The sequence below is a fragment of the Cololabis saira genome, chromosome 5 (assembly GCF_033807715.1).
Source record: "Cololabis saira isolate AMF1-May2022 chromosome 5, fColSai1.1, whole genome shotgun sequence".
Classification (NCBI taxonomy): domain Eukaryota; kingdom Metazoa; phylum Chordata; class Actinopteri; order Beloniformes; family Belonidae; genus Cololabis; species Cololabis saira.
Window position 1 is genome coordinate 18,188,561 of NC_084591.1, and position 20,762 is coordinate 18,209,322.

The window sequence follows — 20,762 nt, forward strand, 5'->3', positions numbered from 1 at the left end:
TAACTTAGTCATTTCATTTGTGACTCAACATACCTAGGGGCGAGGGTGGGGGGAGTGGGTAAAAGTTCACTATAAAAATGGAAAAAATAATGTAAACAGGATTGGATGTGAAGATGGAAAACACCTCTTCTTTCCGTTTATTTTTCCTTTCTCAAGAGACTCCGATATATTGTGCTCCTTTTTTTTTCTTGTTACTCACCGTTGTTATTATTATTTAATTGTTTTCCCTGATCAGCAAGCACCTGTACTGTATATAGTAATGTTCTACTCACTTTGTTGCTCGTTATTGTTTTTATCATTGTCCTGTTTACATACTGTACATACTGGAAAATAATGTGCAATATCTTTCACTGCAACGTGCAATATGTAAATACCCATCTGTAAATATCTGTCTGTTATTTTTTTATATACCAGTATTCTTATTATTTATTTTTCTTATTATTATAATTATTGTATATACCAGTTTACAGTTTATAGTGTATCATACTGATATTATTACTGTTATTACTATTTCTATTGATGCCTTTTGTTTTTGCCCTATGCCCTTTGCTGCTGTAAACTGCAAATTTCCCCTCTGTGGGACTATTAAAGGATTATCTTATCTTATCTCTTATCTTTACAATTAACAAATTCATAAAAAAAAAAGATTCGCAAGGAGTTCTTTACGGTGAAGTAGAAGGAATGGAAGGAATTATTTTATTAATGTGTTTGGTCTATACCAGCAGTTAAATAAAAAATAAGAACCAATTCAATTAAGCAAGAAGCATAATTCACATTTATTTTGTTGAGTTAGTTCAGTTTGTATTCATTCCAGTAGGGGGCGCTGCAGTCATTTTCCTCGAGCCTATCAGTGTTTACGGAAGTCCCAGTGACGTGTCAGTGAACACCGAAGCATTGTGGGAAGGAAGGTAGAGCCGCAGACACGGTCGCTGGTAGCAGACGGCTTAAATAAGCAAATATCTCCCGACCTGTGGCGACTTTTAGGAAACGACAAAGTTAAGAAAGGCGATGCTCGTCTGCAGGCTGTGAAAAGGGCGAGCGTATGCCGGTGTCGTCGCTGCTGTCCTGCTGCGCGCAGGCGCACTGAGTCGATGGACGGCGGCGTTCTTCTTGTCTTTTCCCGGAGACACGCGTCGAGGAGCGGCGGATTATAAACCCCACCGCGGTGGATGGGTGGTCGGGGGGCGGCTGTGCCATCACATTCCTTAAAGTTCCCTGAGATATCCGTCCCCAGACGCCGAGGAAGATGTCGCCCAGCAGCCCCGAGGCGGTGAAGAAGCTGCTGGAGAACATGCAGACGGACCTGCGCTCCCTCTCCATGGAGTGCAAGAAGAAGTTCCCACCTGTCAAGGAGGTGAGACCCGCAGCTCGCCGCATTCTGGGATTTTGGGTGATTGTCATGTTAGGATTTTATGAAATTGTTAAAAGTATGAGGGTTTTTTTTCTCGATAAGATTGTACACTGATGGTTACTCTCACCTAGGGTTGCCAACTCCCTGAAAAATAAATAAGGGACACCTCATCGGCCCTTCCTGGCGTGGTGATTCTTTTTTAGCCCCTTTTTTTGTGAGTGAAACCAGTGGCGTCAATTCAGTCGAAGCTAAGGTATGGCAAGGTTACGAGTCACAGAACTTAACTAGAGAATCAATCAACACGTCCAGCAAATACTCATCACAGAAGTCTGCTATGTAGCTTATCTGTGTGGTCAAGAAAATTGGAACTTTTTCAAATGCAGTCTCGCTCACTGCAAAAACTCCAAATCTTACCAGGAATATTTGTCTTATTTCTAGTTAAAATGTCTCATTTTTAGTCATAAAATCTCATTACACTTAAAACAAGAGTCATCACCAGAAAAATAACTTGTTATTTGACCATTTTCACCTGTTTCAAGTAAATTTTCACTTGAAATAAGTAGAAAAATCTGCCAGTGGGACAAGATTTATCTTCTCATTACAAGCAAAAAAATCTTGTTCCACTGGCAGATTTTTCTACTTATTTCAAGTGAAAATCTACTTGAAACAGGTGAAAATGGTTGTTTTTGAGTCTTGTCTTAAATGTAATGAGATTTTTTTTTTACTAAAAATTAGACATTTTAACTAGAAATAAGACAAATATTCTTGTTAAGATTTTGAGTTTTTGCAGTGTATAATAACTAGTGAAATCGATCATGTTGTTCTGATTTGCATTTGTAGTTACTCTATATGTATTAAGTAATAGAATAATCAATACAAAGAGACACAGAGTAATTCCATAAATGTATTTGAAAAAACAAACATTTACATTTAACCCTTGAAGCCAAGGTGTGGCGGCTGCCATACCTTGCTATACCCAATTGACGCCCCTGAGTGAAACGATTTCTTAACTATTTGACTCGAACCTGAATTGAATTAGATGCATATTTTTGAATGCCATGAACACATGGAAAACAAATGTATTATCCAGCAATTCACTTTAATACAAAACATCAAAATGATCTGAATAAAATAAGTATCTTTTTTAAACAGAAACCTGTCCTGCTTAACTTAAAATGTTATGAATTAATATAAAACAATAGAAAGAAAGCAGAACAGTCATTCTGTAATAGTGCACATTTTTAGTGCAATAACACAAGTGCAAACAGAAAGTCTGTAGAAAACTTTTAAACATATTTGTGCCTCAAAGGCCATGACTACAGGCTACAATAGATAGAAAGAAAGAAAGAAAGAACAAACTTTATTCATCCCCAAAGGGAAATCCAACTGTCCAGCAGCTCATCAAAACATAAAAAAACCACACTTCCACTCAGACATTAAAAGCACATTAATATTAAAATAAACATTAAATAAAAGGTTAAAAAATAGCATATAAAGTGCAAAATAAAATATAGTCCACTTGTGGCAGAGGTGAGTGTGTAAGTGTGTGTGTGAGACTGAGTTCAGGACGAGTTAAACAGTCTTGTTGTAGTAAAACAGAAAAAATAACATATGAACTCAACAGCTCAATGTAATTTTCCATAGTACTTTTATGACTATTTTTTCACTCTCACAGTAATACGGGACAAAGTGTGTCCCTTTTCGGCTCACAGCGCGGAACCACCTCCTGTTTTTATGACCAGACTGATTAGTTGAGTTCTTCTTTAGGTGAGGACGGTGAAGAGGAACGGATGTTTAAGATTGATGCCCCTCCCCCTGTTTTTCTCTGGGTTTTGTTTTTGTCGTAGATCAGGGGTCTTCGGGACCGCCTGTCCTGATGTTTTAGATGTTGCATCATCACACCTGATTCTAATTAATGGTTGTCATCAGCATGTCATCAAGTTCTGGACAAGTCTGTTAATGACACAGTCACTTGTATGACGGCGTGCTGAAGCAGGGTAGCATCTAAAACATGCAGGACAGGGGGTCCTGAGGACCAGGGTTGAAGACCACTGTCATAGATCTTTGCTTGGTTGGCATGTCGGATTAGAGATAGACAGAAAATATATGGCTGAAAGTGTGACATGTTTAAGTTTCTTTCCCTGCTGTTGGCCTCTCAGATAAGGTTCAACATCGTCTCCTATAAAATACAAAACACCTTCCTCTTTGAGTATAAATATGACTGGATTGATGGCCACAGGGTGCATTTGTCTCCTACCTATGTGGTTTGAGAAAAGTGTACTTCCGGCTGGAAAACATTGTGCATGATATAATAAAAGCTTGTATTAACATTTGATTCTGTTCACTGGTTTTCTTATGGTGCACCAGACAAACTAACACGAGGATCTTTCAGTCAGCAGAACTGATTTTTGTTTGTTTGTTTTCCTCAACCGACCGCTGGGCCTTTCTCTGTTGTCTTGTTGGCGCCGAGGGTAAATTAAAAGTTATGTGACCGACGGAGCTTATTAGTGGCCCAAAAAAATGATTATACTGGTGCTAATGGTTTGTCAAACATTTTTGTTGACACAGCAGACACAAACACTCAGTATATTCTATTGGAGTTGATATGTTCTATGATCATACGGGGATGCAGCTCGAAAATGTGCTATCAATAGTTTGTAAATGTTTTGTTTTGTTTTTAATGTTGTCTTTCTGTTTTTTGGTTGCAATTAGTTATTTATAGTTTTCTCAAATGGCTTGAACCTTTAGTTTGCACTGTATCCTGCAGGTAACAATAAGTCCAATCCCACTGGGAAGGAATTTGTTCAGTTTGTTCTATGTTTAACTAAGCAAACATTTACTAACGCCCCACTGTAGTGGTTTAATTTGTTTCCACTGGTTTAACCCAAACGAATTCAGGGAGGAGCTTCTCCTTTCTGCAGCAGCTCTTATTGGATGAATCGCATGGAAAAGATGTTGATCTTCTTAATAAAGTTTTTGGTCTCAAGAAGGCAAACCAAAAATAATTGTAAAAAATCAGACACTGCTGAAATTGAGTTCAGAACTGACCAACTAGTTATGTAAAACCTGAAAGAATTGGGACAAACGAGTGTTTGTTGTTGGAAATCACTTAAAAGGTTTGTGGAATCTATTTCAATAGGTGTCTTAACCAAAACAATTACATACATCTGCTTCTATAAAGTTATCAGTTTCAAGCCTTAAAAAGCTCATATATGTTAATTATTATTCTGGACAAACAAAGAAATTCAACAAGTTTTGAAAGTTTGGGCTAGTGATTTGGTGTTACATTTGAGTTATTTCTTATATAGTTAAGTGATTTTTCTGTTTCTTTCCCCTCAAGATGCTACTTGGGAAAATACCAATCAGAGATACGCCAATCCACTTTTTTAGGAGTTCCGATCTGTTTCCGATAGACTGTCACCTATAACCAGTATTCATTCCCATGTCAAAGAGGGTTATTGTTTGTTGCTTTCAAATCGATTTTTGTTTTATAATAAAAGTGCAAAACCTTAAAGAAACAACTGCAAATATACAGACCCTTATTATGTTTAGATAAATCAGCAATCCTTCCTCTGAACAGGGAAAAAAAATCCAGTAGTACCACTTTCAACAGTAAAAAAAATAGGTTTCAAATTTGAATTGAATGTTTTTGATCGCTGCCGTCCTTCCGATATTTTATTGTTTAATTGTACCTATTTTTTTTAAAGCACTCTTCTAAGTTCATATTAAAGTTGTTGCGATTGGTGTTTGGTTCAAATCAAACGGTTCTGATTTGTGTGGAAAAGACTTTTATTGGTGGGGCCCAACGTTTACGTTCTATTCTTCTGATCTTATCTCTTTAATTTCAGATATGCTTTTACAAAGTTGTTAAAACAGAGATTCACAGACTTTTTTCCTGCTTCGCGTGTCAATGATCAGTATTCATTGAATATATTAAAAGAGCAACATTTAGTGTTTCTAGTTGCACTGCATTTACCGACTTGCCTGACTTAGACTCAGATCAGATGCTGCCAAATTGTTTTTTTTTGTTGTTCTTTTCTTTTCCAACTGAAAGAATGCTATCCTTTATATTTCCTACAAAACTGCAGCAGATAGCAGGGGCTTTTCTCTCTGTCACTGAAAACAAAGCTATAAAGTGCTCCAGGTTCCTAGACAGACATTTGTTTAGCACAACCTAACAATAGAAAGGAATTATGACATTTCCAAGTTAATAACCTTTTCCTCTACTCATCTCAGACTTTAAAAGTGTTTCAGAGAACAGGACATCTTTTCCACAAATGAAATTAAAATCAACTTCTGGTGAACCTAAAAACTCTTGACTATGATCATCGCTTGAACAAGGAAGTAAAGATGTAATTTAAATATAAATGAATTTGATAAGAAGTTTTGTTTTGTTTTTGATAACTTGCCATAGGAGACCTCTGTTGATCAGTCTGGGATCTGAAGCTGCAAGTTGGTTTCAGAAACCAGTTGACCAGACAGCCATGAGCAATTTCATAGCTGAGGTTTGGGTTAACTTTTTTGTAATTCCTTGAAATAGTTAGCTGCTCTTTTAGAGCCTTGTGAGGGAACAGAGCAGTGGAAGGAGGTTTCTGTCTGTCTCAGACACCTTTCTTTTCTCATCTGCTCTGCCCCCAGCTATACAGCTGAGTCTCTTTAACATCTGGATGTATTGTATTCACATATAAACAGCTGCACAATCTTAATATGTGGAGCATCACATAAATATGAAGCTGATTGTCTGTCGTAATGTGTAGTGTATGTGTATATACTCCATTCACTCTGACATGGTTTAGCTTCTGGTGTTTTACTCTTCATTAAAGTGCACACAGACAACAGCTGATGTTTGTCAAACCTATAATTCAACCCTCACCAGCTCAACTGCAGTTGATGTTTCTCCCAATAACAATCTCACTGTTTGCTTCAGTGTGTGAAGGTGCTCAAACGGCTGATTTGATGAAGTCATTCATCGTATGTGTGTTCCTGGTGCCTGTATAAATATTTGTTTGGCAGCTCAGCAGGGAAATGCGTATCAGTCCACTTTGCTTTACCTCAGGATGACTTCAACAATAAAATAAGAAAATGGCTTGGCCATGGCTTCCCGTTGTTTTCTGTTCCTGTGGCTGTGGGGTCAGTCTCTTGACTCGAGTGCTCGATGTCTCAAAAGGTGGCGTGGCGGTCACACTGGGCCATAAAAAGCATCCAGCTGATCCCACGTGTATTGTCCGCTCTCTGGCCTTGCCACAGGGCCTTAAGGAGCATCTGGCTGGGATATTGATTTAGCATCAGCTAGGTTTTCGTGGTTCTTGCCAGCATCCTTCCCCAAGGTGTTGAAGCGGTGCAGATCTACTGGCGAACAGATGGCTGATACAGCTCCGATGCAAGTTATTGTCCAACAAACGGACTCATTCTTGATCAGCACTGATTGAATTCAAACTACTTGTTTCATGTATTTCATTCTACACTGAGATTTCCAGTTGAATTCAAGGATATCCTCAAGAAAAAGGTGCATTTCTGTTTGTCCTCCATTATTTTTTCAGCACTCAACCTTGACCAAACCTTCCTCTAATCATGTTTAATTTCAATGAATAAAACATAACACAGAATCACTGTATCTGTTTTCTAAAGTAGTGAGAAATAGCCTTGCCCTATTTCCCCAGCTAGTAATCTTCCCTGTCTCTTTCCATTTCTCAAACCGCTGCCCACTGTGACATTCCTACAGCCGGTGGTTTCTCATGGTTGCGAAGGGGCCAAGAAGAGCCCCCTTTGGTTTTCTTTTTGATGAATTCATAGCATTGTGCTCACAAGAGTCAATGAAACCACCATAACATATCTGCCGTCTGCAGCTCTCTGGTCTTCGGCTTTCTGACGCTCACAGCTAAACGTGGCCGCATGTGTCTTTGAGTCCTGTAAGTTCAGTTGGGTGAGAGTCCCTCAGGTTTGAATCCTGTAAATCTTTTTTTTTTTTTTTAATTGTATTGCTTTTTTTATTAAATTTTAAATCATGCATTTTATTTATGTTTTAATTTCCCCTAAAGCACTTTGAATCACCTTGTTGAATTGTGCTATACCAAGGGCAGGGATTAAAGTTCTCCGTACTGGGTACGGATTTCCGTCCTGGGGATTTTTTGGGGATATTTTTTTATGAGATCAGCGCAAATACGACAAAAAATATGAACACCGGGGTGTCTGTAGCGCCGCGGTGACTTGTCGAACGGCGCCCACTGCAGTCAATCAGCTGTTGGCTGTGCGCACACAGTAAAGTTCTCCTCTGGTTTTAGATGCACGTAACCTGACACCTAATAACTCAGCCAGGAGGCTGAGTTATGGTTCTGCGTCAAAACGACGCCGTGCCTACGCATGTGGTTTGCGTCGACGTGTTTTTGATTGTTATTTTATTCTGCATGTAAAGCACCATGTGTTGCAATTATACAGGCATCAGAATCTTCTGCGGATCCGCGGATTTTGGTCTCAGCAAAAAATTTCCGCGGAACGGGGAAAAAAAAAAAAAAATCCCCAAACAACGGACCAGGCCAGAAAAGAAAAACATAATATGCAACAAATAAGCGACGTATCTATCCATTCATTCAGAAATCAAAAATCATTTCCATTTGGGAGCTTCTGTGCGGCGCTGAATATGCAATGCAGTGTTTTGCGGTGTGCTTCTCATTGAAATGACTGGAGGCAACACGTTGCGGCAGTGAGCAGAGCCGGCAGGGAAAAAAAGTCAACAGTGCCGCGTGTCCGTGTGTAACCTAAATCTACCATGGCCTCAGTGTTAGGGCTCGGCCAGGTGGGGCTTTATAAATATATGGGCTTTATAAATGTATTAAATATATGAGCGCGGAGTCGGCGTGGCGAGGAGCTGCGCGCGCACCGGCCGACAGTGGAGTCGCGCTGTGAAGCCTGAATTATGGTTCCGCGTTAAATCGACGTAGAACTCGGCGTAGGTTACGCGGCGACGCGCGCCGTACGGTGCGTACGGCCGCGTACCCTACGCCGGGTCTGCGTTGGTGTAACGCGGGACCATAAATCAGACTTAAGTCCCTTTAGGCTAATACTGTGAGAAATAACCTCTCATAATAGCGGTGTACAGTTAATAAATGTAATAAATGCTCCTACTGCCGTTTCTGCTTGCTACTGAGTCCCGTAAGTGGCGAGTGAGTTTTAACTCCTTAATTACTAAGGTGCATCCCTAGTTTTTTCGGTGGGAAAGGGGGATTCTGGCCATTGTAGAAGTTTAAGATATAATTATCTTCATTTCAAGATTTATTCATGCGTGAAGAATTACCCATGATGATGAATGCGTGTTATTATGTTATCAAAATGCATCATTCTTTGCAAAAATTCAGATTTTTTGTGTGTATTTTTGTGTGTATTCTTGCGCCGTGTGCTCTAAAACTTTCCGTCCTGGGATTTTTTTTTGCTTTAATCCCTGACCAAGGGTCGGCAACCCAAAATGTTGAAAAAGCCATATTTGACCAAAAACACAAAAAACAAATATGTCTGGAGCCGCAAAAAATGTTTTGTATGTATAAGCCTTAGAATGAAGGCAACACGTGCTATGTATCTATTATTAGCTATAACTGGGGGAAGATTTTTTTTTTTCATTATGCACTTCGAGAAAAAAGTCAAAATGTCGAGAAAAAAGTCGAAATGTCGAGGAAAAAGTCGAAATGTTGAGAAAAAAGTCAAAATGTCGAGAAAAAAGTCAAAATTTCGAGAAAAAAGTCAAATTTTTCGAGATTAATGTTGAAGTACAATCTCGAGAAAAACGTTGAAATGTCGAGAAAAAAGTCGAAATGTCGAGAAAAAAGTCGAAATGTCGAGATTAAAAAGGAAAAAGGAAGAAAAAGAGAAAAAAAGAACAAAAAAAGGTCAAACATTTTTGAAAAAGCTCCAGGGAGCCACTAGGGCGGCGCTAAAGAGCCGCATGCGGCTCTAGAGCCGCAGGTTGCCGACCCCTGTGCTATACAAATACATTTTGGGAACACCTGTAGACTTCATGAAGATGTTAAAGAAAACCCTTAAACTGTGGCCAAGCTCAATTTGATTGCCTCACAGAGATGACCAATGTGCAGGGATGATTTTGTAATCCGACACAAAACAAACCTCAGAAATCTGTCTGAATTAGCTCCGTTTCACAATGTGCCAAGTCGGCTCGGGAAAACTGCTGAGTTTTCAACACTGTCACAGCCTGTTTCTGCTGAAATCCGTCTGTGATGAGCTGGCCTGTTGCTTTTAACATCACAAGAGCTGGTCTGCAGATGTGGATCACTTCCACCTCGAGGGCACCCCTGCAAGCAGCGCTCTTAAGAAGAACTGAAACAGTTTGATTTCCTTTCTGCTTGGCTTCGTGGCATTGATATTTTTTTGTCTAATGAATCCTCTCATCCATGTTTTTTGGTTTTAGTTCAATATTTTACAACCATGATGAGTAGAAATGTAAACTCACGAGTTAAAGTTTTGTTTTATCGCCAATTATAGCAGCTTCAACTGTGTCTCCACGTTGTAAAATGCTCTCATATTTCATAGAAAAGATGCACTGGTTGCACATTTCCCACTCATTCCAGCATTTACATTTTAATGCAACCTTTATATTTTCTCTCCAAATGGAGCAGGATACACAGGCTTGACATTCTGTCAGTGCTGATCTAAAATGAAATGAAACCAGATTATTCCCTAGTTGGTAAACGCATCATGGCGATGCAGTCACCAGTAAACGTGTTGTGGACGTTTTTACCGTGTGGGCAGAACACTCAAATATAGCAGATCGGGAAGTCTGTGACGTAGAAAATAACAAACTTAATTCAAGACACCCGTCTGAACAAGGTCGACGTTACGAAGCTAACGAAGACTGAGAACAGACTGTCTGCTGTCCATCACTTGTATCAGCAAAGTAAAAGATAGCAGAGTGAGTCAGTGAAGGGGTGAGATGATTACAGATGAGGAAAAGGTCAAAGTAAGAACTATAGTCTGGTGCATAAGGCCAGATATACTAGAGTTTGAGAAAATACTCTGTAACCTGCTGAAAAGAATTGGAATCCACCCCCAGACAGTTGACATTAGGCCTGCAGCTATGCAGACGGTTGTAATATTTTGGTTTGACTTAAATATTTTGCTTTTTTGCGTGACATCTGAGAGTCACCACTGAACTGAACTCTCACTATAACTTTTCTGTGGTTAGTAAATCGATTCTTTGTCATTTTATTTGATAGCTACATTTTATTCATCAATTATTTTCATTATTATTATTTAACATTAGTCGAGGTGAGTGTATTTCAGGCAAAAAAATCAATTTTCAATGCACTACTTGAGCTAAATGCAGCTACTTGAATTGAATTGTTTGCCACCAGTTGCTCTGTTTAAGCTGAAAATTGACCATTTAATCACACTAGCTCAGAAATCGGTTCACATTTATGTCATTTGAATGCAGATTTAAGACGCGTTTTCTTCACCAGCTCTTCAATTAATCATGCTGGTTAGTGAATCACAGTAACTTGGAAAGCTCGTCTTAGCGTTGTCAGGATAATTGTGGTTAAAGCATGCTATCAGAGTAATTTATGCCATGGTTGGGTTATGTTCGCTGGCTGAACCAGTCACTCCCTAGAATTCAACCATATATTTTCTCTTGCCTCACACAGGATCTGAAATTTATCTGCTCTTCATTTTTAAAGTTACATGTAGAGACGAGGCTAACAAACATCTTTGTGGTGGTTGTTGGACATATGCGAGAGCGACTCCTGTTGTTGGTCAAATCCATGCTTTTCAAAAGGTTTTCAATATTGTAAGATACAAGTCATTCCTAGTTAAATACCGGTACTGTGTAGTTATTAAATTGTGATTTATTTATTATTCTCTTTCAGCGGCAAGTTAGTACAAATCTATTGAAAAGTGCATCCCTATCGGTGCAGGCTAGTGCATGTGTCACCTTGGGTTTTTTTAAATAAAGGATTTTCATCACATTTTTGTAGCTTATGTGCACAGACTGCAACCCCAAACCAATCAAGAGCTCATAGGATTTGTTGCTGGAACAGTTTTTATTCGACTTAAATTGTACACTTTGATTAAAAAGACCTATTTTCCCATTTTGAGGTGGATTTTTGTGGTGGCAAACATTTAAAGTTGCTGTTTTCTGGCTCCAGTCATCAATAGTCAGGATACAGTCATACCATGCAGTCACACTAGTAAAAAATGCATGAAGGCCCAGCGGCTGCTTGTTCAGTTGAGGATGTTGAAGCTACTACCAATAAATGCTATGCCACATGTTGAGATTTTCACAAAGTTAAATATTTAATCCATTAATTAAATACAAATTGCACATAGTTTATGATAATGAGTTAAAATGGAACAAAAATAATAGATCCACATTTCGCGTATGTGTTTTATTTTGTAGAATTTTCTCATGATTGTAATAATCTCATTACAGCAGCTTTCATACTTTATTTTATAGTCAAAAATTGGCAAAACTTGTGCGGGGGGGTGGCACCGGCACCGGCACCGGCGCCAAGGAAAGCTGGGAGGTAAAGATCTTGACAGGCTTCTTATAACTTGTGGTTGTTTCAGAAAGTTAAAAAGAGCCTCAAACTCGAATCTGTTTTTTCTTAGATAAAGTCTTATTTAATCTGTGTCCCTGCCCCCACTTCCCCCTGGCCACCCCCTCACTTGACATTCTTTTTCTACTTTTTCCTTTTCTTATCATATCACTCTTGCCAGACATCTCACTGGGGAAATCACCATCTACTAGCACACCCTTCTCAATTGAAAGCCTTAATTTGTCCCCCTGCTGCCGGGCTGTCTCTTCCTCGTGGCCATCATTACTTCAAGTTTTATCTACCCCCTGCAGTGCCGCGGTGCTGCACCATCAGCACGTTTTCATACTTGTTACGTTGAATAGTATGGTCAAAGTCTTCCCTCTCTCTTTTTCTCTAGGCTGCAGAGTCTGGCATCGTGAAGATTAAGACCATTGCAGCCAGGAATACAGACATTCTGGCAGGTGAGTGACAAGGTGGCACAGGAGGAGACGATGTGGTCTGCTTCCATTGTTCTCCAAGTCAAAAATAGATACCTGGTATATATTTTTTTCTACCTTCTGTCCTAGTGTGGATGTGGATAATAAAGGAAGATTGGGTCTATAGCACCATATTCTAAAGCAGAATAGCTTTTAGAGACATTTTCTCACTGGGCTTTTTGGCAGCTTTACTCACTGATGAGCTATCATTATCCTCCGAAGTACAAAACTCTCCAAGCAAATTGCGTTATTGTTGTTTATCTAGTCATGGGGTAGGTATACTAAGGTAGGTGAAGTAGTGAGGAGTCACAGAGCATAAATAGTGCTTTGGAAGGGTCTGCTTTCCTGTGGAAGGTTTCAAAATAGCACTGATAGACAAACAAAGGTGTAATCAGTCTGTCATAAGCACATAAGCAGAGCAAATGACTGTGGAGAAGCACCCAAGCAAGCCGACAGCACAGGCGGGGAATGTACATACAGGCTTACGTCACCAGTTCAGTTAAGATATTTAAGTCGTGCTCTTTGGCTCAGATGCAAAGTATTAATCTACTGTAACTACAAACGCATGGAGTGCTGCTGGGTGTAAAAAAAAAAAGAGTATACTTCAGGTGCTCTTCGGCATGGGGATCCAAAAGATTCAAAAAGAATTTAGAAAAACCGAGGCACTCAAGAAGTTAGAAAAATATAAAAGGCCTTTATTAAATCATGGTTTAGAAAAAGTTAAAGAAAAACTTTAGAAGACTTTTAAAGAAAACTTTTTCTAGGCATTTTAACTTTTTCTAAGCCATGATTTAATAAAGGCCTTTTATATTTTTCTAACTTCTTGAGTGCCTCGGTTTTTCTAAATTGTTTTTTATTAATCTACTGTGTTAAACAGCAGGAGTAGTCTGGCGCATCCTGTAATACTACTTTGCACCAGTAGAGGTGCATTTTGGTGCGTCTCCCTTCAGTCACATAGGGTCTTATTTGGTTGTACAAAACAATGCATTTCTATTTCACCAGACCTCACCAACACTCTTGCAGCATTTATTTTGTCATAAATGCAGTGCAAACCCTTTCCCTGTCCTTCCCTCTTTACTACATTCTGCCAGTGTTGATATTTATCACTTTTAAGGTGTGATTTTGTGACTTTTTAACTTGCATTTCTGATAGAATGCCATTCACGTCTTTGTTTTATCTGGCATAATCACAATGAATATTCCCATGTATGTATAAGTATATGGAACCTTTCTTTTACAATCACACACTATTAAGCAAAGACGCTTGGATACGTGGCGAGAGCTGCTGACCTCCCAGATGCAGGACACCTTACTGACTGCTGATCCAGGACGATTCACTATTGAACAGTCAAAAAGATCAAATCACAGCCTTTGATTAATAGTTGCCTACTACATAGTCTGACATTTACTCTGCAGGTTTGAATGTTATTTTTTCTCTAGTTAGTTTGTCATGTATTATTATTTTGACTGGATTGATCATAAAAATGCAACAGCTTCAAATGATGGGTTGTTAGAATATGTTTAATGACATGTCCTGCATTCCTAAAATGTGTTAGCAAAGAAAGACTGATGCCTCTTCTGTGTCTCTCTTTTCCTATAGCGCTGAAGGAGAACAGCTCAGAGGTTGTGCAGCCTTTTCTGATGGGCTGTGGCACCAAAGAACCAAAAATCACCCAGCTGTGTCTGGCTGCTATTCAGAGACTCATGTCCCATGAAGTGGTATCTGAGGTGAGGGACATCATCTTACTCGGTAGTAGAACTGGTCTCACAGGCACCCAGAAAGTGAAAACTGGTCTTCAGAGATGGGATGTTTACACACACAAACACTGGACACACCAGAAAGGGAGAACACAAGAAGCCAAAGAAAAAACTAAATGCGTCTAACAAGTTTTTCTCCTGTATTGGATTACCTCAACTTGTGGTGCTGTGGGTAATTGAATCAATCACGTAAGGAAGATGCTATTTTTCCCCTTGCTCTTTTAACTTTGTCCGTGTTAAAGTGTGGGCATGTGCTGCACCTCCAGTAGGTTTACGGTTGCGCAGCCGGCTTATGCATTTTTCATTATCCTAAAGGTGTTTGATAAATATCAATGATGGAATCAGTGCAGCTCGTCGACATGCAAGCAGGCTGTGTAAATATTACAGCGGCTAATCTGTATTAATTCTTGTCACAACTCTATGTATGTGTAAGGCTTTTTTCTCCCGTTTGAAACACTTTGTAACTTAGGAAACCACCGTGAAAATGTATCAACCGTTTTATGTGAGCTGAACGTGCAAACGCAGTTAAACTACCCCGAGGAAATCAGTACAATGAAGCATCTATCCATGGAAATGGGTGACCTTTTAATAACTTCTTAAATAAGAATGTAGTTTTCTAAAAGCTTATCTAATGGATAAAGCGGTTCTGAACCTTTAAATAACCCAGCTGAAGTCAGGCCTGATAACACGGCCGTTTCCAGGCTGGCTGCCCCGGAGCTGCACCGCCGCCTTTGTTAATACGCCGTAAAAGATTCTTATTAAGAACTCGAGCTTCCTCATGCTGGCTACAGTCTGAGGTGTGTTCTTTATTGAATGAGGTTGAAATAGATTTCAAAGCCTCGTCTTTTTGGTGGCTGAGATACAATACTCAACACTGCCAGGGGAGGGAAAAAACTATCAAATGACTAACAAAACGATTTCAGCACAGCAGAAATGGCATAAAGCTGAAGCTGAAGTTTTTTATAAACCAAGCAACTTTTATGTAGCCACATATAAACATTTATATCAGTAGGAAGCTATGGGGGGCCAAAACTGACCAAATTAAAAAATAAAACCAGAAATACAGTACAGACCAAAAGTTTGGACACACTTCCCTATTTGTTTGAATGAGAAGGCGAGAAGGCGTGTCCAAACCTTTGGTCTGTACTGTGTGTGTGTGTGTATATTTATATATATATATATATATATATATATATATATATATATGTGTGTGTGTGTTTTTCCTTACATGTGCATTCCTTGTTTTTACATTCCCTCGTCTGCTCTTTTTTTCTACCTCATTATGCAAATGAGGAGGGCTGCCCTTCTTGATCCAGCTCCTCTACTATTGGTCAATAAACAGGAAGAAGCAGGATCGGGCCAAAATTAAGACTATTGCAGAAGCTATAGACTAAAACGATTCATAATAATGTCCAGATTTATAGTAGACTTCTTTGTTTGTTCTGTAATGTCCCTTTGACCACCCATACACCAGATAACATTAACAGATCATTAAAGAAATTCACCCCGACAATATTTAGTCTTCAGTGAAGCTGATTTGTGTAAACAAAAAGGTAGTGAGAGCAGCATTTTACACACACTTCATCCAATGTGAGGGGTATGTATGTTTATCCCAGTGTGTCACCGCCGGTTGTGCAATAGTCTTAATTTTGTCCCGATCCTGATTCTTCCTGTTTATTGACCAAAAGTAGAGGAGAAGGGCCTCCCTCCTCATTTGAGGTAGAAATGCATAAGGTACATACATTTCTGCTTTTATTTTTAATGATGTCAGTTTTCATCCAAAGGAAGCATGTAAATGAGAAGTATTTGCATTTAGTTCCTGTTCTGATTAATCAGTAAACTAAACACACATACTGTTCAATACACCTTTACAGTAAATGTATGTGTAAAATCTTCAACTTTAGAGGCTGAAGCCTGCTTTCATTGTCGTTTTTGAACTGTTAAATGACAGTTTTTGAGTGAAAACAACCTTAGGTCTCTGTGTTTGGGAGATGTGGAAAACTGTGGTAAGGGTCCAAAGCAGTCAACCCAGATCAAAATACATTTCCATTTTTAACCTCTGAGAAGAGTTAAAAATGTAATCCGACAAATTGTAGAGTGGATAAGGTCCCTACTGACAAGCCAAAGTCATTTTAACTGTACGTGTTCAAAAATGTATAAAAAGGCATCATCTTCCAGCGGTCCATACCAGTGGACCACCGACTGTTGCACAACCAAATGTCAACAGTCACAAAAGGACTAGAGTTCATATCCTCTGCTTCTCACAAATGCCTATTTTTTCATACATATCTAACTCTTGCCAGTAACAGCACCATTAAAATGTTTTGAGAAGTATCTCCTGCTCAAGACTGGGTTATATTTATGTATTTTTTGCCTCTGGTTATGTATAACATTTCTGAAATACCTGTCCTTGATTTAAGAATTTAACATTCAGCATCAGAAATACCATGATTTTCCTCATAATGGCTGTATTTTGCTGTTTCCTTAGTGATGCTCTTGTGTGCCGTAGCTTCTTGGCCTTTGTTGGCTTCTACAGATTGAGCACACTCACCTGGATGATGCTGTTTTAAGTGTAAAAGAAGTTTGTTGTTCTTCCTCACATGTACTGCGTATTCTTTAGAGCTGCAACTAACAATGTCATTGGTGTCATCACCGGCATCATCCAGACCCCTGGTGTCCCGTTAAGCTCCGGTCTAGTCCCTCCCACCTCTTTTCCCTTGGCATCATTCATATGTTGCTCTTTAACGGGATTCATGCTTCATAAAATAAAATCCAGCCATACTGCCCCCTGCACTACCTTTGCAATCGTTGCAGTCTCAAGTGAACATTTACTACCGAGTTCAGGGGTGGTCAATTCCTGGTCCTCGAGGGTCACGTCCTGGACGTTTTTAGGTTTCTCCATGCTTAAACACAACCCTGATAGACATGGATGTGTCATTCCCAGACTTGTTTAGACCTTGGTGACCTATTGATAAAGATCTTTAATTGGAATCAGTTGTGTTGAAGCAGGGAAACATCTAAAAGGTGCAGGACACGGCCCTCGAGGACCAGGAATTGCCCGCCCCTGACCTAGTTGGAAATATTGTTAATGTTGCGGTATTTTAGACCTAAAGTGAAGGAAGTCCACACCTTAGTGGTCAGAGAACTGAAAATCCTCTGATTCCTGTCATTAGTGAACTGAACAGTGCCGTCACGGGGAGCATGTGGAAAGGGATCTATTATAGACGACTTGACCCAATAAAAGGACGTGAAGTGTCACTTTATGTCATCATCAGCCTCAACTGGCAGATGGATTTGGTGTTTTTGAACCTTGTGTTTTGTTACCACGAAGCATCACCAGCTGGTCGTGTGTGTGTGTGTGTGTGTGTGTGTGTGTGTGTGTGTGTGTGTGTGTGTGTGTGTGTGTGTGTGTGTGTGTGTGTGTGTGTGTGTGTGTGTGTGTGTGTGTGTGTGTGTGTGTGTGTGTGTGTGTGTGTGTGTGTGTGTGTGTGTGTGTGTGTGTGTGTGTGTGTGTGTGTGTGTGTGTGTGTGTGTGTGTGTGTGTGTGTGTGTGTGTGTGTGTGTGTGTGTGTGTGTGTGTGTGTGTGTGTGTGTGTGTGTGTGTGCGTGCGTGTGCGTGCGACCATCACAGACATGCACACACTGGTGCAGATTTACACAACTGCTTTTAATGAAGCTGAATATTTACTCCAAGTGCTGTGTGTGATACAGGCAGCTGCGGGGAACATTATCAATATGTTGTGGCAGCTGATGGAAAACGGTTTGGAGGAGCTGAAACTTTTACAGACGGTCCTGGTCCTGCTAACCACCAACACAGTCGTTCACGACGAAGTACTTTCAAAGGTACAACTCCAACACAAGCATATAATTACAGTCTTTACATAGAATTATTTCCAGCTTTACATCCTTGTCATATCCTTGTAGTTTTTTTTTTTTTATCCCTGCAACATCTTAATTCTGCTCCAGATGTAATGTGTACATTAAGTTTTATTTGATATGATAGCTACATGTATGTATACATGCCTAATCATTATCTGCTCCGATGCTGTGCAGGCCATTGTGTTGTGTTTCCGCCTACATTTTACCAAGGACAACATCACCAACAACACAGCAGCCGCCACCGTCAGACAAGTCGTCACTGTGGTGTTCGAGAGGATGGTGGCGGAGGATGAGCGTTTCAAAGGTTAGACGATGTTGGAAATTAAATGAAGACAATTCCGTTTGGTGCTAATGAGATTGAGAGCATTTAAAGAACATAACAGTTTCATGCATTTTCAGTTGTCTTGGTCTTGGTTCGTTACATAAACATTTAATTTAACCCCAAGGCATCGTGGAGCAGCCCCCTGTTCAGGGAAACACCAACCGACGGTCTGTTAGTACTCTGAGGCCCAGCGCCAAGGATGCATACATGCTGTTCCAGGTACGTCCACCCGGGGGCAGAAGCCTTCTACACAGTGCTTGTACCTCGGCCTGGATTAAATTGCTTTTGCAGCATTGCTCATGATCTCGTTATCTGTGGTTTAAAGAAAGGGGAGAAAACAGTCAAATTGACTTATATCAACTTCAATTTTGTAACTTAAAATGTTCCAATAGGAGATTCAATTGTCTGTTGTCCCCAAGTGCCCTGCTGTTGTCTCACCCACGCTGGACGTTTCTGTGGTCGTCTTTATTCTCCCAGCAGAGTTCACTAAAGCCACTGCTTCCGTCACTGCCGTGTTTGTTAGGGCACAAAACTGCTATTGTGTTGAGTGCTGCTCGCCTTCGTCTTGCAGGACCTGTGCCAGTTGGTGAACGCAGACGCCCCCTACTGGCTGGTGGGGATGACGGAGATGACGCGGACGTTCGGCCTGGAGCTGCTCGAGTCTGTCCTGAATGATTTCCCTGGCGTATTCCTCCAGGTGAGCACCTCCCGGCGGTGTTGGTCTCCATGTTGAAAGTGGATTAATTTACAGCTCAGTGCTGTGAAACAAATGTTCTTTTACAATAGTGTCTCTTGGCTCTCTCTTCGTTTTCCCATCCAGCACCAGGAGTTCAGTTTCCTGTTGAAGGAAAGGGTCTGTCCACTGGTCATCAAGCTTTTCTCGCCCAACATCAAGTTCCGACAGGGCAGTACCAGCGCTGCCTCCCCAGCACCTGTAGAGAAACCGTACTTTCCCATCTGCATGAGGTTGCTGCGAGTGGTGTCGGTCCTCATTAAGCATTTCTACGGCTTACTGGTGAGGGGCCAAGTTGCAGTAATGGTTAACTGAGCAAAACTGTTGCCTGATGGAATATTTATGTCTAAGGGATTCAGAGCCAATGAATTGATCTGGTCCGATTAGCATAAAAGCAGTGCCATCTTGGTTCTGGATGAAGATCTTTAATGAGCTTTGCTGAATTTTATTAAATCAGCATCGCAGCTGTTTTAATTTAGTGGCTTCTGTATGTCCACAGTAGTGATATCTGTTACGTTGCCTAGGATCATCAAGAAGCAGCTAGATCTTCTCTGAGCCACCAATAGTTTCAAAGCTAGAGGGGATTTGGGATTGCGGTCAACCTGAGAATCACAAAGCAGCACGTGAGGAAGCGGCACAGGCGGCCTACAGGGCTGGGCTCTTCCCGTCTCACCTAAAAAAAAAAAAAAAAAGTTTAATCATCATCAAAAAATCAAGGAGCGAGCTAGAGGGCATTTCACAGTGAAAGGGATTGTGTGCTTTTTTGAAGAAAAAACTAAAGTTTGTGTATTTTGTTGCGGCTCCAGAGCCATAAGAGGCGCAACGGCATGAGCATCACGAGTCAAGTCAGCAGGAAGATTATGGATCTCCACGGTATGGATGTGCTTTTCGCCAAACATCTCAGTCCAATACAGATTGATCTGTTTGTGAATTTGGTGACGGCTTATCAATGGTCAGCTTACAAGTTAAAAACATCCAGGGACCAACGTGATTATCGTATGTATTCAGACCACTGCTCTGCAGCCGCAACAAAATCAAACTCTTGTTTTTTTCTGCAAATGTCTTCTTGACTTTCTGAAAGCCTGGTTCATGGGAAAACTTGTATTCAGTTTTTTGGTGAGACCAGAAATGCCCAGGCCTGCTGAACGTCCTGCTCCCCCTCCCCATGATAATTTGCGGTGCTCGGGTTGCCCGTATTGTGCCCTATTCTCTGCCCACCCAAGTCGAAGGTCTTTCCCAGTTTTATACGGGTCTTTGTTTTCCAGGTGACTGAGTGTGAGATCTTCTTGTCTCTGCTGGTGAAGTTTCTGGACGGCGAGAAGCCGCAGTGGCTCAGAGCCGTGGCTGTAGAATCAGTCCATAGGCTGTGCGTGCAGCCTCATTTACTACGGTAAGGGATTCTCCACCTCCATACAAGTTCATATGAGTGTTATATTTCCTGTATTCATTTAAAAAAAAACATTTTACAGTTATTGATGGTTACTGGTTGTAGTTTGATTAGTTCATTTCAGTTTGCACATTTTAGTTTTTCATGAGATTTGAGTTCATAACATTCAGATGATATTTGAAGATGCATACATTAATTATGTACCGGTATATGTAATGTTGTTTTGTAAGCAGGTCAAAGGGCTTTTTTTCACAGTCATCATATAAAGATGTATGAAACTGAACCAGGTGGTTGTTGGGCCCAGAATGACAGCACACCTTAG

General features: G+C 40.3%; 1 protein-coding gene across 2 annotated transcripts in view; it reads left to right on the plus strand.

Moving 5' to 3' along the window:
• Window positions 1-885: 885 nt before the first annotated feature.
• Window positions 886-20,762, plus strand: part of mon2 (MON2 homolog, regulator of endosome-to-Golgi trafficking) — a 45,231-nt gene continuing 25,354 nt past the window's right edge. For both annotated transcript variants that reach the window (XM_061721127.1, XM_061721128.1), the window contains exons 1-9: window positions 886-1,354; window positions 12,284-12,347; window positions 13,962-14,089; window positions 17,831-17,962; window positions 18,173-18,302; window positions 18,445-18,539; window positions 18,892-19,017; window positions 19,141-19,335; window positions 20,319-20,443. In XM_061721127.1, coding sequence (XP_061577111.1) covers window positions 1,247-1,354; window positions 12,284-12,347; window positions 13,962-14,089; window positions 17,831-17,962; window positions 18,173-18,302; window positions 18,445-18,539; window positions 18,892-19,017; window positions 19,141-19,335; window positions 20,319-20,443 — 1,103 coding nt within the window. In that variant the 5' untranslated portion in view covers window positions 886-1,246. The remainder of the gene's footprint in view (window positions 1,355-12,283; window positions 12,348-13,961; window positions 14,090-17,830; window positions 17,963-18,172; window positions 18,303-18,444; window positions 18,540-18,891; window positions 19,018-19,140; window positions 19,336-20,318; window positions 20,444-20,762) is intronic.